The sequence below is a fragment of the Carassius carassius genome, chromosome 18, assembly GCF_963082965.1.
Source record: "Carassius carassius chromosome 18, fCarCar2.1, whole genome shotgun sequence".
In the NCBI taxonomy this organism is placed as follows: domain Eukaryota; kingdom Metazoa; phylum Chordata; class Actinopteri; order Cypriniformes; family Cyprinidae; genus Carassius; species Carassius carassius.
In genome coordinates, this window is record NC_081772.1 from 9,846,901 (window position 1) to 9,872,247 (window position 25,347).

The window sequence follows — 25,347 nt, forward strand, 5'->3', positions numbered from 1 at the left end:
TTGGACATTGCACAGTGCTCATTCAATAAATGCACAGCTAAACATACTATAGCATATTATAATCATATTAATAATAATATTTAGCATAATAATACAACATAATGAATTTAGATGACTATAAATTGGAAATTATTTAAAAATATTTAAGTATTAAAACAATTTCTCAAAGTACTCCAGCTGATTCTCATGCTTCTCTGATTCTCAATGGGAACATTATGTGGTTTCTCTTTTTGTGTACTATCAATATTGTGTTACACTTTATTTTAAGGTGTCGTTGTTACAGTGTAACTATGAATTTAAGTATTGAGTAATATTAATTAACTACATGTGGGCTACTTATAAGGTTAGGGTTTGGCTAAGGGTTACTTCCATTTAATTATGCATAATTGTTATTATAATAGTAAGTACATGTAACATGTGTATCAAGGACACCTTGAATAAAGTGTTACCCAAGATTATATACAACCCTTGTTACATGTATTAGGCTATGTACTATGAACTGTCCTTTGTCCCCAATTCACTTCAGCTTTATGAGTTGACTGGCCCTTTAAGAAGCGTCGTCTGTTTCCACTACTACATGACAACACATTATACAGCAACAGCACTACATAACACAAGCCTCCCTCCGCGGAGCGGAACAGTCAGTTACCCACTGACTGCATATCCACTGACGAGCATATCCACTTTCAGCACCATTTTTGTTTGTGACGATGTAGTTAATGACATAAAATTTCGTTAGGACTGTATTATCATTGTTAGCTTAGCTTTCTATTTTAAGCAAAGGGGATTCCAATCTTGGCTAACGGCTCTCAGCTCTAACAACAGGTTCACCAAAGATGAGCAAATAAAAGTAATGCTCCTCCACAGCGAATGACCAAAAGCATTATCGAGCGGTAACAGGACTGGTGGGAATCGACGTCAAGATGATGAAGAAAAAGAAGTTTAAGTTCAGAGTTGATTTTGAGCTGGACGAGCTGTCGTCGGTTCCGTTCGTCAACGGGGTTCTGTTCTGTAAAGTCCGCCTGCTTGACGGCGGATTCTCGGAGGAGTCATCGCGGTAAGGAGGGATGGATATGTTTTATTGTTATGGTTATGGGTGATATTGGGGGGCTCACTCTTTATTGATTTTTAATAAAGCATAACCAAAACGACACATGCTGTGGTGCGCACACAGAGCTGTGAGATGAACTGGTCTTAAACTGGTGTTTCTTATAGATGATAAAGTTGGTCTTTTATGGTCAATAAGGTGTATAAATTGCACATTATTTCAGTCAAGGATGAAGTCAGCACTTTTGCGTTTTTGTAGTATTGATCAAATTCAATGGAGACCTTGCACACTATGTGACGTCATATCGAGTTATTATACATATGTTCGTATTTTAGGGTATCATAAAAATATCTTGGCAAAATAAAACCTCAACAGAACTTCAGAGTTCAAATACTTTGCCCAAACTACTTGAATATCATCATGTATATTATTTTCATTTATAAAGACAGTTTAGAACTTCATAGCATATGAGTAGTTCACCATATATGACCTACAATACTACATTTTTACTTAAGAGGAAATGGCTTGGTGCTCTAGAAAACCAACATGCCATTTGTGTAAAAGAGTAGTTACTTATTATATGTCAGAGGGCATGGTTAAAAACAAGCATGGGTAGCATGCATAGCATAAGTAAGTGGACTGGTCTTTAATTTTGTCAGTGTGTACAGCATATAGATTAAGATACATTTTTAGCCAGAATAAACAGAAGTGGTCTAACATTTGGTCTAAGTTTCCTTGCTGTTTTTATCTTTTATTAATAATTGCAATATATTAAGCATATCCTGTGTGCTGTTTGACTTTATTTTATAGTAGTTCTTGTGCTGAGTCACACGCTATAACTGTATGTGTGTGTGTGTTTGATGTGTAAATGAGCTGCGTTGTTCTCAGACCTGCACACGGGTTGACCTGCATGCAGGATGTTGATGCATCAAGTCTGAGGGGGCGGATTTAAATGTAGAGCAGTGAAGAGAACTGTGCAGTGTTACAGATTATTACTGCATGGTGAATGTCTTGTATGATGCCATCAGAGGTGCAAATGTGACAGTGAATTGCTGCACCTTCCAAAATTACTCTATATTTATTTATGCATTTGGCAGATGCTTTTATCCAAAGCGACTTGCATAGCGCTATGTTCAAGGAATTTATCAGTTCATGCATTCCCTGAGAATTAAACATTTGATCTTGGCATTCCTTGCATCATGCTGTTTGAGCTTCAAGAGTATTATCTCACTCCTGTTTCTATCCCTGTTTTAGCATCTCAGTCTAAAAGCGGACTGAATTTTTAAAAGGCCATATGTTTTTTATTGAACATAATGGGTGAACATTACCCAGCCAGCAGAGAGGAAAAAATTACTGGAACTACTAATTAATGATAAAAATCAATAGTGAAAAGTACTGACTGCTAATTTCATTGTTGTTAAGTCAGGTTTGTGGGTTGGTAATTGTTTTAGAAAGTTTTTGCACACGTTTGGGGAAGTCCTAATGGTTAGAGAGTTTGACTCCTAACCCTAGGGTTGTAGGTTTGAGTCTTGGGCCGGCAATACCACAACTGAGGTGCCCTTGAGCAAGGCTCTGAACCCCTAACCGCTCAAATTAGATAGTTTTCTTCTAGAAAGACAAAAATGTTCAGGTGGAGAAACAAACTAACTGGAGAGGGGGTAAAATCTTTGCGTGGCAGGGGCAGCTGCCACTGAGACCTGTCACTCGACCCGTCACCGCTAGTGGCAGCTGCCACTCGACCTGTCACCGCTATGTGCGCCTGTCACTCAACCCGTCACCACTATACGCGCCTGTCACTCGACCCGTCACTGCTGTACGCGCCTGTCACTCGACCCGTCACTGCTATACGCGCCTGTCACTCGACCCGTCACTGCTATACGCGCCTGTCACTCGACCCGTCACTGCTATACGCGCCTGTCACTCGATCCGTCACTGCTATACGCGCCTGTCACTCGACCCGTCACTGCTATACGCGCCTGTCACTCGACCCGTCACTGCTGTACGCGCCTGTCACTCGACCCGTCACTGCTGTACGCGCCTGTCACTCGACCCGTCACTGCTATACGCGCCTGTCACTCGACCCGTCACTACTGTACGCGCCTGTCACTCGACCCGTCACTGCTATACGCGCCTGTCACTCGATCCGTCACTGCTATACGCGCCTGTCACTCGATCCGTCACTGCTATACGCGCCGGTCACTCGACCCGTCACGGCTATACACGCCGGTCACTCGATCCGTCACTGCTATACGCGCCTGTCACTCGACCCGTCACGGCTATACACGCCGGTCACTCGATCCGTCACTGCTATACGCGCCTGTCACTCGATCCGTCACTGCTATACGCGCCTGTCACTCGACCCGTCACGGCTATACACGCCTGTCACTCGACCCGTCACGGCTATACACGCCGGTCACTCGATCCGTAACTGCTATACACGCCTGTCACTCGATCCGTCACTGCTATACGCGCCTGTCACTCGACCTGTCACTGCTATTCGCGCACCTGTCACTGCTATACGCGCCTGTCACGGATACCCAGGGGGAAAAAAGTACACTTCTATAATGTATTTAAATTGCTCTGTTTTCGCGCGCTAATTTCGTTCTTTACATAAGCGTGGTAAAGTTAGTTTTAGGTTTGATATTCGCTGGATATTCGCCTAGGCTGCTTTAGGGACCGTCTGCAAATTTACCTCTCAGTACTAAACGAAGTCCAATAATTAATACAAATGATATTTACAATGCAATAGTAAATTTCTTGTGGACAAACTTACAGAAAATATTTAACCAATATGTCGCTACAGACAATATCTCCCTTTTTGTATGTACAGTACATACAAAGTATTTTTTTTTTTATGTTCCAAAGGTTGTGCCAGGACTCGATTAAAAAAATTAATCTAATTAATTAGAGGCTTTGTAATTAATTAATCAAAATTAAATCGCATTTTAATCGCATATAAATATTTGACCTGAGAACAGTGAGAAGTAATTTTTCTTTTAACATGGATTTATAGTATACCATTGAATAATGACTGAATAAGCTTAAGCAACAAAATATTGTTTATTTTTGTCTAACCAAGTTTAGCAGACCAGTGCAATTTTTGCCATTAAGTGTAGCAATAGCATATTTAGAAACAATTTAGAGGCTCCATGTGCTGCGGTGATATGCAAATTCCTTGTTGCATAGCTTGCACACAACCATGCTCTTTAGCTTCCGTCCGTTCGTTTTTTATAACAAAATATCCCCTCCAAGGGGCCAACCAAAGTGGTCTTGTCTGCTTCTTCATTCATGTTCACTGTTGTGGTTTGTTGTTGTCTGAAGTCATGAACGCTAGTTGGTGCTCCAGTATAATCGGTCCGCCGAAACTCATCCAGTGAATAAGTTATTAAAAATTCGGAATTTTTTTTGTGTAATTAATTAATCTTAATTAAGGCATTCTTTTTTGTGTAATTAATTAATCTCAACTAACGCGTTCAAGTCCCGGCCCTAGTTTAGGACATTTTTAGTTACAAGACTTCCTACAGGTGAAGTTTTGCCAATATCTCCATTACTGTACATACAGTACATAATTATTGTTAGAAAACAATTACTGTAATTCATCAAAAAAGGTTTTTATGTTCTAAAGATTGTAGTACATTCCTAGTGGCGAGACTGAGTTACTACAGGTGAACGTTTGCCAATATCACCCTTACTGTATAGTACATAATTAATTATCGAATACATATACTGTATTTGACCAAAAGGGTTTTTTATGTTCCAAAGGTTAATTATTCTTAGAAAAAAATACTGAAATTCACCAAAAGTGTTTTTTTTTCCCAAAGGTTGTTGTACATTCCTAGTGACCAGACTGTCTTACTACAGGTTACATTTTCACAATAACAGCCTTACTGCTTGTATGGCACTCACATATTTTCATTAAAAACTAATTCACCAAAATTCACCTAATTCACATTTTTCATGTCCTTAAGGTTGTAGTACGCTCATAGTGGCTTTTGGTTCTACAGCAGATTATTTATATTCATATTCGTTAATTTTTTTATTTTTTTATTTTTGTGTTATATATGGTTTATGAGGACACAAATGTGTATAATGTCATGGGTACTACAACATAATCATGGTTTATGAGGACACTTCCTGTGCCCCAGTAAATCTAATGGCAACATTTGAATTTCAGAAAAAAACTTGTTTGTTTTTTAAGCCTTTTAAAAAACAAACAAAACAGTTTTTTCTGAAATTCAAATGTTGCCATTAGTTTTCTGTGAAGGGTAGGTTTAGGTGTAGGGTGATAGAAAATACAGTTTATATAGTATAAAAACTATTACACCTATTGAGAGTCCCCGCAAACCACAAATGCAAGAGTGTGTGTGTGTGTGTGTGTGTCTGTGTACAGTGCATTCATACATTTTAGGCAAGTTGGTATTCAGATCATAATTTTAAACCAAGCACATTTTACAAATTCCAAACCACATCAATCTTAATAACTTTTTTTCCTCATTTTATTGTTAAAAGAAAATCTACCTAATAATTATGCACACCTTGATATATGAATGTTTTCACTTCCAGGCTTCATGGACAATTATATATCACTAATAAATTATTAAATATAAAATTAATTGTAGTTATTAATATTAATGTGTTGTGGAATTTGTTAAATGTGCTTGTTAAAATAAAAACTATGATCAGAATATCAACTTGTCTAATAATTAGGCATGCACAATACATACAAACACAAGTGCACACACGCCCACATACATCCATACATAAATGAATATTAATAATTTGCTATTAAATCCAAGGCCATTAGGAGAGTACTACAACTTTTAGAACATGAAAAAAAGGTTGTAGGTGAATTAGTTTTTAATAAAATAAAATAGTTGTGTGCTGTACAAACATTAAGGGTGTTATTGTAAAAATGTCACCTGTAGAAAGTCAGTCTGTTCACTACGAACATACTGAAACCTTTGGAAAACAAAAAACCCATTTGTTGAATTACAGTAGTTGTTTTTGAATATGAATGACATACTGCATGTACAGTAAGGGAGATATTGGCAAAATTTCACCTGTAGTAAATCAGTCTTAACTACAAACATATGACAGCCTTATGTACTGAAAAAAAAAACTTTTTGGTGAACCACAGTATTTTTTTCTAAGAATTATTATGTAGGCCTACTGTACGTGCAGTAAGGAAGATATTGGCAAAATCGCACCTGTAGTAAGTCAGCATCATAACTACAAATGTATTACAGCCTTTGGAACATGTGAAAATCCTTTAGGTCAATTACAGTTTTTGTAAAGATGAATTATGTACTGCATGTACAGTAAGGTTGATATTTGCTAAATTTAAACTGTAGTGAGTTAGTCTCACCACTAGAAACATATTACAACCTTTTAGAACATAAAAAAAACTTTGTGGTGAATTACAGCAATTTTTTTTAAGAATAATTATGTACTGTATGTACTGTAAGGTTTATATTTGCAAAATTTCAGCTGTATTAACTCCGTCTGGACACTAGGAATGTACTATAACATTTGGAACATAAAAAACCCATTTGTTGAATTACAGTAATTGTTTTCTTAGAATAATTATGTACTGTATGTACAGTAAAGGAGATGTTGGCAAAATTTTACCTGTAATAAGTCTGAAATGTACTACAATGTACAAATGTACTAAAAAACATTTGTTGAATTAAAGTAATTTATTTCATAAATTTGTGTACTATACATACAGTAAGGAAGATATAGCAAAATGTAACCTGTAGAAAGTCAGCCTTGTATGTACAAACATTCTACAGCCTTTAGAATACCGAAAAAAGCGTGACTACTAAAAATTAAAAATATAAATTGACTTTTTTTCACCTGGGTAACCCACCTGTCACTTGGCCCGTGTTCCATCAAACCTTCTGTCAAAGTCACCAATAAATGTGTTTGGCTTGCCTTCAGCTTTGAATATGTATGCTAATTGGATATTGCCAGAAGGCCTTACTGCTTTTTTTATTGTAGCAAATTCCTTAAGTATGTATACAAAATAGCAAATCGAAGTAGTTGGCTAGCCTATAGTATAGTAGTAGTACTTTTTCAGGATTTAATTATTAATAGAAAGTTAAAAAGAAGAGCGTTTATACAAAATATAAATCTTTTCTAACAATGTAAGTGTTAACTGTCACTTTTTCCTCAATTTAAAACATCTTTGCTGCATAAAGGTATTACTTTCTTTCAAAAAAATAAAGGAAAAATGACTGACCCCAACTTTTGAACAGTAGTGTATATTGTTACAAAATAGTTCCGTTTTAAATAAATGCTGTAATTTTTTACTTTTTATTTATTAAAAGAATCCTGACAAATTGATTTATGTTAAGCAGCACAACATTTTTCAACATTAATAATAAATCAGCTTATTGATTCCTGAAGGATCATGTGACACTGAAGACTGGAGTAATGATGCTGAAAATTCGACTTGGTTCACAGTAATAAATTACACTTTAAAGTGTATTATGTGTGTGTGTGTGTGTGTATGTATATATATATATATATATAAACCTATAAACCCATTATTACACTAACCATTATTTTAAATTGTAATAATATTTGACAATAGTACTGTTTTTTTTTTCTTTGAATTTTTTATAAAAAAAAAATGCATGCTTAATGGGCATAAAATACTTATTTTAAAAACATTACAAATAGCAATGCGTGTAAACTTTTGACCAGTACTGTAAATATTTATACACACACACGCACATTATATATATATATATATATATATATTTTTTTTTTAATAAAATGTATGTAAATAACAATTATTTCTTAAAATGCTTGCAAATTGCAATAGTGCACATTTTGGAAGTTTTAGCACAACAAATTGTTGGTGAAATACTTCAACTTTAATAAACATTCTTTTTATATACATGTATTGCATTTTTGTGTGATTTTATTATAATTATTTTATTTTAGGTTACTGTTGTATAACCTGGTTTTAAAGCTACATCAGTGTGTATTTCAGATTAATGAACCTGGACTCCTGGAGTGTCATAATTTACACTGTCAATATTGTCAAATCTTGCCCAAACATTGTTAGACTTTAATAACAAAACAGGCCTTTAAAATAAGAATTAGTTTTCCTAGTCATCTTTTATTACGAAGCAGTTACTTAAGAAAATATAACTATAACGGGTTACGTGACAGGTATACGGTGGTAAGAGAGGCGCAAGGCAGATGAATTCAGCAGTGACAGTTCCAGTGCCAGGTGCGTTTATCTGTTGCAGGTCGCGGGGCAGTTGCGTATAGCAGTGACGGGTCGAGTGACAGGCGCGTATAGCCGTGACCGGTCGAGTGACAGGCGCGTATAGCAGTGACGGATCGAGTGACAGGCGCGTATAGCCGTGACCGGTCGAGTGACAGGCGCGTATAGCAGTGACGGATCGAGTGACAGTGACCGGTCGAGTGACAGGCGCGTATAGCAGTGACGGATCGAGTGACAGTGACCGGTCGAGTGACAGGCGCGTATAGCAGTGACGGATCGAGTGACAGTGACCGGTCGAGTGACAGGCGCGTATAGCAGTGACGGATCGAGTGACAGTGACCGGTCGAGTGACAGGCGCGTATAGCAGTGACGGATCGAGTGACAGTGACCGGTCGAGTGACAGGCGCGTATAGCCGTGACCGGTCGAGTGACAGGCGCGTATAGCAGTGACGGATCGAGTGACAGTGACCGGTCGAGTGACAGGCGCGTATAGCAGTGACGGATCGAGTGACAGTGACCGGTCGAGTGACAGGCGCGTATAGCAGTGACGGATCGAGTGACAGTGACCGGTCGAGTGACAGGCGCGTATAGCAGTGACGGATCGAGTGACAGTGACCGGTCGAGTGACAGGCGCGTATAGCAGTGACGGGTCGAGTGACAGGCGCGTATAGCAGTGACGGGTCGAGTGACAGGCGCGTATAGCAGTGACGGGTCGAGTGACAGACGCGTATAGCAGTGACGGGTCGAGTGACAGGCGCGTATAGCAGTGACGGGTCGAGTGACAGGCGCGTATAGCAGTGACGGGTCGAGTGACAGGCGCGTATAGCCGTGACGGGTCGAGTGACAGGCGCGTATAGCCGTGACGGGTCGAGTGGCAGCTGCCACTAGCGGTGACGGGTCGAGTGACAGGTCTCAGTGGCAGCTGCCCCTGCCACGCAAAGATTTTACCCCTACTGACTAACTGCTCCCTGGGCGCCGCAGCATAAATGGCTGCCCACTGCTCCGGGTGTGTGTTCATGGTGTGTGTGTGTGTGTTTTCACTGCTGTGTGTGTGCACTTGTGGATGGGTTAAATGCAAAGCACGAATTCTGAGTATTGTTCACCATACTTGGCTGTATGTTACGTCACTTTCAATATAATGCATATATTATATAGACTTAATGTGCAGTGATCAAAATGTTGAATATCCAATTTTAAATGATTGACAGATTAACCAAGCCCTAAAAAACTTTAAACAAAGGATGTCTCTACTCTTCCCTCTCAGTAGAGATATCACAAACCCTTTGTCTGTGTCTTGCTGTAACGTTTGTCATTCTCCGCAATACAAAGGCTTCCCACAGTTAAAAATTAATATGTCAGGCAGTGGAAGTGGGCTGTCAAACTTCATGACAAATTCCCTTCAAACAACTCCCCGAAAATGCTTAATCATCCAAACAGAAAGAGAGCTGTAGACCAAAACCACAGCAGCTAGAAGATCAAGCTTGGGTTACATCAGTGCTTCTCTTTTCAGTTATGCAGTTTGCAGGGAGTATCTAAGGTTCATGAGTTTATTCTCCCTCCAGACTTGAGTTTGCCTTCATCCGCCTATGGTGATCCTCTTGAAGAAGTCCTGTTTCATTGCAGACATCCTGTGGGAGAACCTAAGGAAAGAGCACACTGAACCTGAGCACTCTTGCTCTCATTCGCTCAGCTGACTTTGCCATAGCAACAGCATATATTCCAAATACAGAAATCAGACCAATGGCTTGTCATGGTTCTTTATTACAATATTAATCCTGTTGCACATCTTAGCATAAGCATTGGTTTAACAGCTCGTTTTTCCAGTGAGAGCAGTGATGCTAATGTCTCTAGCACATGCATGCTGCACTAATTGTGTCTGATGGACCAATGAACAAATAGTACTATGCCATTTTTCCAGGAAGAAAATGAGTGCAAATATGGTAGATTGTTTTCATTTTTGGTAGTAATGCATACCATTAGTACCTAATGCTACTGAGTTCATTATGTCCTCTGTATTTTGGCATCATTAGTGGTTTGTAGGGAAGGTATTAATGAGTCATTGTGATGCTAAATTGCTCCAGTAAGCTCTGTGCACATCCAATGGAGTTTATTAGATCAGAGAGTCAGAGGCTAAACATTATTCATTATGTGATAGCTAGAAAGCAAAAGTCTGAATTTGACCTGCGGTGGTGCAGTTATCATGAAGATGGAGGCGTCCTGTATCGATTGGAGCTCTGGCCTTGCTCGGGTTGTATGTCTGAATTATGAGTCTGCAGCTTTTCGTTTATAGTCTCACTGCCAGTAATTTGCCTATAATCATATCGGTCAGGAAAGGAGTCATATTACCTGGCATTATCATGTCCTCCTTTTATCATCATTTACAGTGCCACCTTTGTGTTGGTGAGAAGAGGCAGCAACTTTGGACTGATAATGGAGCACTAAGGAGAAATAACAGTTAAAATCAACATGAAATCATAGTGTAATATGATTTGATCTTGGTTTGCCTTTTTGGCAGACATCACTGTGTGAGCCATTGGTTACAGTGTTAACAAGCCACCAAATAGCAGTTTAGACATTATTTATAGGCTACTGTTGCAAGTTCTAAAATTAAAATATAAAAATGTGTAATTATCATTAGTTAAAATGTAATTTAATTTACATGTGATTAAGATATCACGGCGATTCAAGATATTAATGTCAAGTTCCGGCCTACAGTTATCCTGTTTACTCTGAAACATGTCTCATTACGGAAGTAAAATGGATTTCGAAATGCGTTTCACATTGATTTTAATCTCTTAATGTCGACAGTGTTTTTTATTATTATTATTATTATTATATGCATGTCAGGAGCCTAATTTAAGTGAAAGATAGGTTGTTTACAGTGAGTGAGCAAAGTCTGAGGGTTTTCAGTCTAAAACACTTCAAGTCCTCTAAGATCTCTGTCAACACAGCAAGTCTCTATTACCTCTGCCCAGCTTTTGTAAGTAAAAAAAGTGTGATACAGTATTTTGAGCGCTACAACAATTGTAGAGTAGATTCAGCTGAACAAGCTTTTGCATGTGTCATTGTGTTGTTAGCTTGAAAGAAACTCTATCAAACTGTTTATTTCCTCAGAAACCACCCACGTTCAGTGTTAGGAAAACAGTTTTTCGTTGGTAGGAGAGATATGCTTGCTTTGTTTAGTGAAGTCATTGGCCTCTGCTGCTATGGTGACAGAATCCAAGGTGTCGAGGGTTTCCTCCAGCTGTGGTTTACTCTGGTTCATGCTTTAGAGGCTGTTTTTTTCACCCAGTGACTCCCTCAGCACGAAGCACAAGCCTTATGGTAGAGATTCTCCCCAGCTGGATGGGAGGTGCCCAATTATGTGTTATTTTGGCTGTGTTTCCCAAAGACGTCATTGTGGATCATTAGGAGGTAACAGAAAAAGTGGAGGAACTCTGTTTATGTAAGGGCAAGTGTACGAGCTCTGGATGTTTGTTCCCTAACATTATATTAATGATACATCAAATGCAAATTCATTTTTTCTTTACTTTTTAAAGAAATTACTCTTATTCAGGAATTCAGCAAAGAATATTGAAATACATAAAAATATTAAGCATCGTAACTATATTTAACATTTTTAATAATACGAAATGTTTCTTGACCTAATCTGTGTATTAAAATGCTTTCTGAAGAGACTGGAGTGATACCTGCTAAACATTCAGTTCTATCATCACAGCAATTAGTTACATTTATATAAAATATGGTTAAAATGTTAAATATTTTACAGTATTGGTTTTACTGTTATTTTGGATGAGCATAAGAAACCTTTTTTTTAAATTATAAAATCCCAAACCTTTGAACATCAGTAAACTTATGCTTTTAATGAAAGATTTATTTATTAATATGGTACACCCTCTCCTCCTTACCACTGATATTCTATTTAGATAATATGAAAATCTTAGGAGTATGCTGCTTGGTCAAAGCAAAATAAAGTTAAGGACATTACCTTGCATTTCCAACATGCATCTTTGCACTGTCCTTTGACTTCCAACAGGGACAAAACACTTCATCCTGACATTTTTATGCTTGCAGTGTTGTGTTCACTCTCTTAGATGTGTATCATAGCATCACGATTTCCCTGAAGCTCATTTCATAGCCCTCTGGGCCTCGCTTGTCATCTGCCCTGCCTACAAACATCTGTCTAATTGAGAAGTAGAGCACCTGCACAGGGAGGTCCATTTACAAATGGGAAATTAATGAAACCTCTTTTTGTCAGTATGGCCTTCTGACTCCAGGCTTTAATTAATCACAGAATGTGAGTCAGACTCTTTTAATGCAATCCACTTGTAGTGAATATTAAAACTCTTTGAGGCTTGTGAGTGACTCATTCTGTTGTGCAATCAGTTCAAAATCTCCCTGAGGAGCAATGCTGCAGGAACTGTCCTCCCCTGTTGGATTTAGCAAATGCAGATGTGGATGAGTGGTAAACTCTTGAGCCAAGTTTCTTCTTTTACAGTGACTTTGTTATAACAACCTGGTGTGTGTTTGCATTTCACAGCGAGACGGTCCAGGCAAACTGTGTACACTGGAAAAAGAGATTCTCCTTCCCCTGTAAAATGAGCGCTAATGCTGGAACCGGAGTCCTTGACCCCTGTGTGTGTCGAGTTTCAGTCAGAAAGGTAGAAACACACATGCACCCTTTTTTGGTTTACAATAAACCGTTTGGAGTTTAAATACTGAGAATGATTTGATAGTTTTTTTTTATTGTTTTTTATGTAACAGGAACTGAAAGGTGGAAAGACTTATGCAAAGGTAATGTCTACTTCTTTTCTTAATTAAACATACCAACACTATTCAATTTGCTTTTGTGTAGTTGACAAAAAACAATGTGTGACATTCTCAGAGTCACCTAATACTATTTTAAAAAGCGTATACTAATTCTTTAGCAATTATTTTGCACGTGTTTTATTTTTATACAACCTGATGTTAACTGAGAGACTGTGGAATATTTATAAATATTTAAATACTAGTCACTCTGCAGGACTATTTAAATCAACTATATAAAAAACTAACTCCCAAAACTAACTCCCATCCACGTGTGTTTCAGGCTAAAATCTTTATGAGGCTAAAACAGTGCATTGGTATTTCATCAAGTAGACAGTTCTGTAGAGGATTATAAAATATTGATAGCAAAGGAACAGCTGAAAATAGATCACTCTGGAACACTGTGTTTGTGTGAATACTAGTGCACTTCCGTTCATAAAAGAATTAACCTTATTATTTAGGTTTTTTCGGGCAAAAATACATTTCTTTCCTGAATTTGTACTGCTTTGGCTTTCTGTACAGCTGGGTTTTGCTGATCTTAACCTGGCGGAGTTTGCTGGATCGGGTAGCACCACACGCAGGTGTCTACTGGAGGGTTATGACACCAAAAACACTAGACAGGACAACTCCATCCTTAAGGTACAGAATCACTCAGACTTCCTTTCAGGGTCTTCTCAGCTATTTCTTTATTGCATTCTTTGATTTATGTAATTTTGTGTAATTTGAGTTATTATTAGTGGTCCTTTTGGTCACTATTAATCTTACTCATGGTTAAAATCCCCATGAAATCAAAGTGGACAATTCTTATTTAACCATCCAAAACATGCATGTGAATTTTGCATCATCAAGAGCCAGACACATTCTCAGAAGAAAAGGAAAAATAAAAAATCTAAAAATAAACTGTCATACACATCCAGTTTCTTACTTTTTGTCATTTGTCTTTGCCTGCAGGTTATTATCAGCACACAGCTGATGTCTGGGGACCCCTGTTTCAAAACGTGAGTGTTATTTTTAAATGCTTCTGAATGTGTTGGAATTTGGTAGGAGATGCTACTGATGTGAGAAATAATTGAAGTTTGGTTGTAAGAAGACCCTATTTTTACCTCTACACCATGCATTTTTTTAAATTTAGTTTAGCTGAAGAACCACAGAGACCTTTTCCTGTTAAACATTTGAAGTTGCTATTATAGTATTTCCTCTGAAATAGCTTGTGTATGTCGGGAAGGAGTGTGAATGAGCGTCCTGTGGAAATCAGAGCTTTGAACACCGATTTGCATACTGGGAACCAGCACTGTCCACCCACACATGTACACACACACTGTTTGTTCGTGAATTTGTGTGGGTTGGAGCGTGGGGAAAGTATGGAGTTGGGGGATTCAAGGGGCTGTTTTTAGACCACCGTCAGTGGGTGGATTCAGATGTTTTAGTTCTTTAATTCAGCTTTTCTTTTTTCAGTCTGTTTATTCAAATCCATTTACAGTAAACCATATTCTTGATTGCGTGTTCTCCATGTATTAGGCCTCCATCCACCGCAACGGTAATAGGCATTCAGGGTGATGCAGAGAGCCTGCTGGAAGACAGGAAAGGAGGAGACACACAGAAACCTTTTCTTAGTCTCTCAGGTAAACCTCACACAAAACGCACTGCTCAAGCCAGGCAGAGTTTGCAGTGAATAAAAATTTGAGAAATACTAAAAACATTTGTCTTTTATGTGTGCTTAAAAGTGGTTGCATTTCTTGTATTTTTATGTTGGGTGCTCTAATTAACTGTCCAAATCAAACTCCCTTTGAGAAGCTTCTTATTAATTCTGCTTCCAGTCTTGTAGGAAAGAACAGGACTGTGTGTTTGATTTGATTCAGCTGAACTAACGGGAGCTTGAAAGAGCACTCTCTCTTCCACTCTCTCTTTTATCGTTTCTTTGCACTCATACATGCTGTGTGCCTTTTCTGTCCAGAGGCTGGCAAAAGCATCAGTCTTTAATGTATAATTTAGCCGTGTGCAGCTCTTGACTCTGTTTTCAGAGTGATTCAGTATGACTGACTGCTTATGATGAAGGCAGGCATACAATTCATAAAATATGATTAAGTCCCAGTGCCGCTTCCACTGTGATTTTTATTTTCAATAATAAAGCCACCTTAATATTCATATTAGGCCATTTAATCTGAAATATTAATTAAATAAAACAAATTATATGAGTTAAATATGAGTTAGCATGAGATTTTGGCAGAGAAATGCTACTCTTTTGATGAAGCAGATTAATTTAGAGATTGCTCAGGATGATCAGCTACTCTTTCAGCATCTGGCAAGTCTGTTAGTGAGAGTTATTTAATGTAGATAATATCATTTGTTTTTCAGCTTTAATATTAGAGTATTGAGGGTTTTAATTTGTTTGTTTAAAGGCCATGCATGTGCTAGCCAGTGTTATTTTACTATTATTTATATACTATTATTAATTATTTTGAATAAGTTTTATATTTTAAATTTTCATTTTAGTATAAGCTTTTATGTGATTTTGACATTTTTTATAATTTTAGTAATTCTAGTACTTCAACTTGAACTTATTTAATTTCAGTTAATTGCCAAGGCAGCATTTCTACATTTTTGTTTATTGTTATTTGAGCTTTTTTGCAGTTTTTGAGAACAATTTCTAATAGATTGTTTTAATTAAAAATAATAACACTTATGTTGGCATACTTAAAAAATTCATGGGAACAAAATTAATAATGAAAAAAAAATGAATGACAAAATTATTAAAGGGGTCATATTATGCTTTTAATTCCCCTTTCCATAATCACGGTCTTCATCTTTCAAAATAAATATAAAGTCAGTTAACAATGTCCTTAGTTTTACCATCAGTTCAAGCCAAAAGAGGAACAGAGTGGTGTGACAGACACAGTGATGAAGCTCCTATGTGTTTGCAGAACACAAGCCACGGTTGGTTAAGACAGCTGACTCCACTGTGTGACCCTGTCTCTTTCTCACACACACATGTGTGCAGACGCACACACACACAACGCACAAAACTCTGCATTTGAACAGTCAGTAGGAAATTCTTAAACTAATAACAAAACATACTTCCAGTAGCTGATTCAGAAGCGCCAGATTGTCATAGCAGTCAGATTGACCTCTTCTCCTAGGATTACGGAACGATCGTCCATAAAGTACGTTGCTGTTCTAAGTAATCTTAACGATTCCTAAATGCATCTACTTTCTGAAGGCCAAATAAAGTGCTTTTGCTTTCTCCTAGATACACACAGCATCTCCCTGACATGGCTGCTTCAACACTAACTGCGGTTACTGAAACCACGCTTTCTTTCTTTGCGTGAACATTTGGGGGGCATTATGCAAATATTCCCACATAGTGACGTTGACATCTGGGGGCATGTTTTAATGAGCCGTTTTAGAGGGGCGAGGCAGAATCTTAACTTTTAAGAAGAATATCTCTTTGGATTTGAGATTTTAGTCTTTGCAAATTCAGGGATCTTATCTATGCACAATCAGCTTGTAACACTCCAAAGAGAAAGGGAAACTTGAATTCGCATCATATGACCCCTTTAATCGTGGTATGTGCAAATCTCTAGCCAATAAAATTCTTATTAGAATGTGAAAGTCCCTCCTTCTAATGCACCACCTGCTGTCAACTAGAATTAGCAATTAGCAAATCATGATTCAAAATCATGATGTGTTGTAAATTGAAGGCTAATTTAAAAATCCTATTAATATCAATAAAATGTTTTTTATTTTATTTTTTTGTAAGGACTAAAGGTTCAAGTTACAACAATGGTGTATATCGAATAAATAAAAGTATTTAATAAAATTATTTATTAAAATGAGCTATTGAACTACACTTGCCAATTATATGTCCCTTATATGTCTGATCAGCTTCCAGTGGACAATGGACATCTAATCCACTTTAATTATACTAGACTTCCGCCAGCTAGTCAATATTGAACACTATATTGACAGTCCTAATTTAAATAGTTAAATCATTAAATGCCTGTATACTACATGACTACATTAGATGCACAGTATAATGTATTTTAAGGGTTGAATTAGGAGAAGAACAGGTTTGATTGGCATTGAATCCCATAAAGTGATTAAGCAGACTTAATTAAGACTGAACAGCATCCCTTATGTCCACAGAGACATCAGGGAAGTGTGGCTCTCTGCCTGATGAGCTCGGGCTGTTCGGACACTCTCGAACGTCCAGTTACGCTAGTCAGCAGTCCAAAGTATCAGGTAGGCTTTCCCTTTCCACTATTTTCTCACTGATCGCTCAATCATAACTCTGTGTGATTCTGTTGTCTTGCTGGATTTGAATGCATGCCTGATTAGTATTTTCTGTAACATTGTCATTGTCAGTCAATATGATGCAGTGTTATTGCATGATGAATAACTGATTTTGCACGTAGGCTGCATGTCATGTGTCTCTGTTTTGTGCCATGGAGTGAAGATGAGTGTGCACATATGAGAGAGTGAGAAAGAATGTGTGCGCAAATCCATTAGCTCACATTATATTTTGTTTATATTTATTTTGATTGACCTAGAAATATTGTCATTTTTATCGATTTAAATTTTGATGTACTCTATCATTCAAAGGTTTGGGGCCAGTAAGGGTTTTTTATGTGTTTGAAAGAAGTTTCTTAAGCTCACCAAGGCTGCATTTGATTGATCAAAAATACAGTAAAACAGTAATATTGTGAAATATTATTACAGTTTGAAATGTTTTCTATTTCGGTACATTTGAAAATGTAATTTATTTGTGTGATGACAAAGCTGCATTTTAAGCAGCCATTTCTTCAGTATTTATTTATTCTAATATGCTGATTTGGTGCTCTGCTCAAGAAACATTTCTCATTTATTATCAATGTAGAAAACAGTTGTTCTGCTTAAAATTTTTGTGGAAACTGTAATACATACATCCGGGTTATCTGATGAATAAGAAGTTCAAAACAGCAATATTTATTTGAATAGAAATCTTTTGTAACAAATGTCTTTACTTCTGATAAATTTAATGTTTCTTTGTTGAATAAAAGCATTAAGCAATGAAACAAAAATCTTACTGACCTCAAATTTTTGAATGGTAGTGATGTAAAATACCTCATATAAAATAATACAAAACAGTTTATATAATATTTAAAGACGTCTTCGTTTGATGATCAACAATTTAAGCACCTACTTTGACCATTTTCATGAACATTGTAAAATATTACATTTTTAAGATCTCCAGTCCCTATTCTGTTTACCTTTTATGGAAAGTGATGCTTGCTTTATTAAATAATTAGAAATGAGGCATTTAGAAGGATTCAGTGCCATCACACAGTAGCTGGATTAAATGTCCCAGATCTAATTTTATAACACTACTTCCTCTAGTACTTCAGAGAGGAGACAGCACTCAGTCCTTATTTCATTAAGATTGGGTTACTCATTGCTCACTTTGACCTTTTCCATTAGATTATCTCGAAGTGTAAAGTTAGTTTTAAAGTCCCCCATTGCAAACAGAAGTGTTCATCACATACCTGGCTCCGACTGGAAACTGGAGTTGCTGTGTGTGTATACATTTGTAGGAGGATATCCCCTCCAGCAGCTGCCCATACTAGCATCATTTATCACTTTTTTTTCTTTAATTAAAAAATAAATAATAAAAATTGTAATGTGTTATTTCTCAGGCTATAGTACAAGTCACTCACGTTCCTCCAGTCTGTCGGAGTTCTCCCACAGGAGGAACACTTCAATCGGCAGCGCTTCCACCGGCATTGCCAGCATCCCTGAGCCCAGTGAGGAGAGTGAGATACAAACTACAGTGGCCCCTACAACACCGGGGGTCCGCGCTGCTGTGCCTGAACACCCATCGACCCCTGACAGAGCTGCCAGCAGGTCAGACAGACACTGCTACTGCTGCCTGCTCTATATTCATCAAGCTTTTGATCCAGGAGATGAAATAAATGTAGATTTATCAGGTTTATTTTCTCATATATACAAGGTATCCAGTGAAACAGGATTCAATGGAGTCTCAGCTGAAAAGGGTGGATGCCACACGGATGGATGCCGATGACATAGTTGAGAAGATTCTGCAAAGCCAGGATTTCACCCACAGTCTGCTGGACTCCAGCACTGAAGGTAACATTGGCTTCTTTATGTTTATTAACAGACATAGCTTGAAGTTAAGGCTGGTGCTATAACCGGAATATCACAACACCGCACTGATTTTCACTTAACAAGCCTAAACAAGATGTAAATGATTTCAACAGTGTTTTTCATTACATCTCTCTTTGAATGAACCAGCATTTTTTTGAACATGTAGATGAATGAATGGTTTAAAGACTCGCTTAAAGACAGTCCAATGCAACAATGTTAACTGCACTGACTGACAGCCCGTCTAGAATGCACAGGTGAAATATCAGCAGAAAGTCTCTTGTCCAGTTAGATTCGAGGATCAGAACTAACTGTTAAACATATAGGCTAACAATGAATATTTTGTTTATATTCGATTACGTGGGCCCTTATTTTGACATTCTCTGTTTTCTTTCAACGCTCTATTTAAATTTGGTTTAATTGGTCTCTAAATATAACCTTGTTACATGTAACACACACACACTCATATATATATATATATATATATATATATATATATATATATATTAGTGGTGGGCCGTTATCGGCGTTAACGTGCTGCGTTAACGTGAGACTCTTATCGGGCAATAAAAAAAATATCGCCGTTAATCTATTCTCAAAGTTGTGTTGGGAGCTGGGTCTATACTAAGCAAGCTATGATGACTTTCACCTTGATATTTTATATGACCGACTGACTGAGGAAAGCCTAAAAATATGATCAGGACAGTTGACGGGCCACTGCTGCGCTTCATCACGAAAGCTTATCTTTTTCACGTGTTTTTAAGGCTTACCGCTTGTCGATTTAAACATTAAAGCATCCAAAAACAAGACGCAGAAAAGCTGAACAGAGTAGCTGGTTACTCGCGCGCTGTGTTCGGTGCGCACGAGAGAGAGAGCCGTATATCACGGACAGCGACACTGAACCGAGCTCTCTTCTGCGAAGTTCTCCTCGAAGTCCCTTCTGCACCTGAACGAACAAATACAAATCGCAGTTTGTACAAACAAAAAGATGTGAAAGAGCCCAATTCAGTACTCGCGGTGTTCTGGTGTTCAGGGCTCATGCAGAGAAAGGCGTCTCAAAACACTTGAACATCGAATTTGCTTATTTTTGCTCTTGTGCCGACAAATACATACAAAATATGTCAAAAATGGGATGTGTATTATATTGGATGTGTTCGTCGTCTCTTAAAGTGACCGCGCCTAATTTAGCTACTGGCTGCTGTAATGTTAATCCAAGAAAATGAAAATCACTCACTGCTCTTGACTGAATTACTTTGTAGTTTTAACAGTCAAACCAAAAATTATTCAGGCACCAGATATAATTTTTGATATATATAGCAAAACTGTAATAATGTGAGAAATGTTGAAGGTTTCTGAATAAATGTAAGTTTGATTGTAAATTTCATTTTTACATTGAAGACTATCCAGTGCTATTTTACATTTAATTATTTGGTTTCTGTACCTTGACACCTACAAACTTGAAAAAAAACTTAAACATTGTGTAAATAGCACACATAAATAAAAATAAACGAACATACAAATTAAACAATTTCAAACAGGGCCCACTGGTACAAGCTCCACCGGGTCCCTGCTGACCCCAGCTACGGCCCTGCTCACCCCTGTTTCACACATACTCCGTCTGCAGTGCGTATGCGTTACATATGTGGTGCAGCACGGACTCGATGTGCTTTCACACAGGACGCGTTTGCAGTCCGCTACTCGGTACGTAAACGATCGCTGCACTTCTGCAGACGCAACGTTCCTGGAACGCAACTGGAATCCGTTAACATGGGTGCGTAAAAAAATATGCAACGCACTGCAGACGGAGTATGTGTGAAACAGGCGTAAAGTTGTTTGCACCTTGTGCAATGTGGAATTAGTTTACAGCTTTTTCAAGCACTTTGTGATGCATTTTGGAAACAGGAGATGAGCCTCTTTTCTAATGCACCACCTAGCTTGATAAACCCCTTCTCAAAGACTTACTGTTTGTCAATTTTATTTGGGTAACACACATATTCTGAATGCCTTCAGCAGAATTCGACTGAGCCATTTTAATCTAGATTAATCTAGATTCATTTCAAGATCACAGTGAGATTAATCTAGATAAAAAAAAATTAATCTATGCCCACCACTAATATATATATGTAGTGATAATACCACATATTGTGCTATTGAGCCACTCAAAAACTTATTTCAAAAACATTTACAAAAAAATCCTAATGACCACAAACTTTTCAAATGTAGTGTAAGGGATGTAAAATACCTATATAAAATAAAAAATAAAACAGGTCATATTATATTTAGTTTGACGATCAACAATTTATGAATGTTAAGCACTTCTGAGGAAGTGTTGATGTAGGCTTTTATAGACGACACTGTCATTTTAAATAGATTTTTTATAAATCGTGTATAATGCCCAAATTCCCAGTAAAGAACAGTTAATGAAGCAGGCAACACTTTGAAACCACCAATCAGAGAAGTCGCTCTTACTATAGAAATGAGATCCACACCAAAAGAGCTTAGCATTGAGCTGTCATGAAGAACTGCAAATCATGTAATCAAATTAGTCTTTTTACAATCTCAAACATCTTAATTTACTGTTATGTGTCTCTTTCACATCAAGCATGCCTCGATGTGTGTGTCCTATTAGTTTTTGTATTATTTTTAGATGACCTGGCGACAGGTTCTCATTAGAAATGGACCAGTTTGGTTTTTGTATCCCCAGAGAAGATATGTGACTTGTGTGCGTGTGCGTGCAGAATGGAGGCGATATCTATTTCAAGTGTGAGTTTGTGTGTGTTTCAGAGGAAGGTCTGCGCTTGTTTGTGGGTCCTGGTGGGAGCACAGCACTTGGTAGCCATCACCTTCCTGCCAGGTGAGTTTGAAGGAATATTTCAGCAAAAAATGAAAATGCTGTCATCATTTACTCACTAAAATGTCATTCCAAAGCTATATGTCTTTCTTTCTTGTAACACAAAATTAGATAATTAGTAGAACACCCAAGTTGCTCTTTAAATGGGGTATTGAGTCTGTTAAGCTTTAAAACATTATCAGAAGGGACCATAAATGTATGGTTTTATTCTATATTCAAAGTGTTTCAGAGCAATACAATAGTCTGTATGATGAAAACATGAAATATAGAGCATCTCTTCGAAGTAAGACAGACAAACAGGTTTGGAATGACACAAGGGTGAGTAAATAACTATTTTAACGCTCGGGTTACTGTCTCTTTAAATAACAGAGTAGAATCAGCCAGTAAGCAGTGGTATTCCTCGCTCTAAACAAAATGTAAATCATCTCATTTACCGGGTTGTATGTAAATGCTGATTGCTTCTCTTTTCAGAGTTGGAGCTGGTGCCTACGAACAGGTGGTGATCAAACGCTAGAGTTGAGAGATGACAGAAGGAGAAGTGTCAAAAACCAAAGTCTGTTTCGTGGGAGGAGAAAGGGACGAAGAGATTCAGACATGTTGGTCTCCTCTCAAATTAGGAGTGTTTATCACGAACCTGTTTCATCCTTTTGATGGAATGGTGTCCTCTACTGGCTACATGAAGCTCCTCTGTAAGAGGCTGCTATTATAGGTGTCTGTGTTTTACTGTGAAGTCAAGTTTGTCTCCTTATACTTCTGCTTTGAAAATCAAAGTTTTTCTCTATTTTCCTTGCAGATTTAAAAAAAAAAAAGTCATATTATTGTTTTAGTTTGTTTTAACCCATGTTAACATGTTTGTGAGCCGTGTCAGTGACATTTGATGGATTGTATACATCTTTTACAGTACACATGAGGTGAATACTCTCTCTGCAGATGACCCCTTTGCTAATTTTTTTTTTGTCATTTCATTACTGTCAGTATGGAAATCAAACCGTCCTCACTTACCAACAGCTTCTCACTTTGTGCTTGTGAGAAGTCATGATGCATTGGACAGATGGAGCCGTTTTCAGACTTGAAAAAAATGTCCATTTGAATAGCACTTTGAATTGAAGGACTTTCTGTGTATCTCCAACACTGTAGGGAGTTTTGAGGCTGAGCTGCTGATCAAGTTAACCCATTCACGGAAAATGTGTATTTCTTCTTTTTTCATTGTCCTAAATGACTTTCAGCTTGAGAACGTAAAGGTAGATGAAACTCCTACAGCTGCATTATATGTTGAATGGGACTACATATGAAATTTTGCAGTTCAATATATATACATATTAGCTACCAAATTCCAAGCAGGTGAATATCTGATAAGTATGTCTCTGGCATCATTAATGATATCGCGTAAATATATTGGCTTTCATGCAAAAACAAAATGAGCCAAGCTGTTCTCAAGCTACAATTAGTAAAATTGCAGCACAGAACAAAGCATTTAATGATTTCAGCAACGCTTGAAACATTTAGCACAAGGCTCTTGAGAGACATGTAGCTCTTTTTATCCTCTCTATAACACTACAAAAACTTTTTATCCATGTTTTTGTAGTTACTTGATGTATCACTTAAATGAAAGTATTGACTATTTTCATAGTATCTGTCTGTAAGATCAGCTATAGGGCATTTCAGAATCATACATTAGTGCTTCTCTAGTTTTATGTGACCGTATGCCCATATCTTCTCAGAATCCATTCGCTATTTTATTAATATAAACTCACTTGTTTTTCATTTGAAATGTGTGAGGATTCGAGTGTGTACAATTTATTTGTACCACTTGATTATATTATAACTGTCTAGAGTTATAGTGTAGAAATGCATGGGTGTCACACCTACTCGATGTGTCCAAAGCATTTTGTGTAGTCTTTACTATCTCCATCAGATTTATCCAGATCTGTTGAAATCCAAACACTAAAAAAACACACAAAAAAACTAGCCCATACAGCTCAGGTTTATTTTATCTTTCGCAATTACTGCACAAATATCAAAGCTCAACACTGCGAATGTACAGAGCCCCTAAAGAGACATGATGATATGTCTAAATAAGAGATTGGAGGAAAAGTTAAATATCAGTGCTTTTGCGTTCTCTCACAAATGTTTTGGATTGCTTAGAGAAATGTTCTGTTCACTTGAAAAGAGTGAGTGGAAAGATTGTCATGGGAATGAAAAGATTTTGCATGCAAACAAGTTTCTTGTGGGAAGGAACAATTTTTGCAAGAAAACGCAACATTTTCTTGTGAGAATGCAATTTTTTTTGGAGAAAAATGTATTGTGGGAAATGCAAGCATTATGTGAGCAATTGCACTGTTTCTCAGAGGGAACCTTTGTAAGAAAATGCATAATTTATATATACTTTATTCTCCCATCTCATATTGTTCTACATCACTTATGTCCCTTTAAGTGCTCCGTTGCAAATGTTTGCAAATACCAGTATATTTATTATATTATAATATTATCTGCAATAGTTCAGCTTCATTACTTTTCATCAAGTTTAAACTTGATTTTTAGTTTTTTAATTGATCTACTGCCAAAATGAAAGTCTATTTTTATGTATTTGAGCTTTAGTGTTACTGAAATTGTCAAGATTCACTTATTCTCCCCTGGTCCTAGTAGGTCCTGGTACTTTACATGTTGTAAAAACATGGTGGCTTTATCTCTTCTGTGAAGTTTTTGGTCTTAGTAATTGTACTGTGTCTGATGTTTAAAGGTGACATCGCAATGTTGTGTTCTAACTTTTGGCTTCCATGCCATGTGTTCTGTTATGATGCTGGTAAGGTATGTACCATGCACTGTTAAATAAAACCACATTTCAAAAGGTGGTGTCACATATTTGCATTTTTAATGACATGTTTAATGGTTGTCTTCTCCATCGATCACACAGGTTTGGCCATATAATTGAAATATGTCTTTCTGATGATCCTACACATAAAGTCAAAAACTACAGTAACAGTCATCTTAAGTGCAGCTTGTTCCCTTTCGAAAGGGAACTCTACACTACGTCAGAATGACGCTTTGGGGAACGCCTCAGGCGTGACAGGTGTCTGAAATCACTATCAAATCACGGCAATCATAATGACCGGCGACAGCCCGTGAATCATTAACGTGAATGATTAACGTGCGACCTGCAAGTATAAAAGGGAGCCTTGCAAACATGACAAACATCTTTTCGTCTTCAGGGACTGTCTGTTTGATATCGCTAGAAAAGTCGGCAAAGGAAATGAAACGCACGGAGAA

At 37.4% G+C, this 25,347-nt stretch overlaps 1 protein-coding gene across 1 annotated transcript; it reads left to right on the forward strand.

The window, feature by feature from the left end:
- The first annotated feature begins 599 nt into the window (after window positions 1-599).
- On the forward strand, window positions 600-24,928 carry LOC132092332 (EEIG family member 2-like). Its single transcript, XM_059498512.1, has 11 exons — window positions 600-1,057; window positions 12,829-12,949; window positions 13,053-13,082; window positions 13,617-13,733; window positions 14,046-14,092; window positions 14,613-14,716; window positions 17,238-17,333; window positions 18,764-18,971; window positions 19,078-19,214; window positions 22,014-22,083; window positions 22,552-24,928. The coding sequence occupies exons 1-11, from the start codon at window positions 924-926 to the stop codon at window positions 22,592-22,594; spliced, it is 1,107 nt and encodes a 368-aa protein (XP_059354495.1). The 5' UTR covers window positions 600-923; the 3' UTR covers window positions 22,595-24,928.
- The last annotated feature ends 419 nt before the right edge of the window (window positions 24,929-25,347 follow it).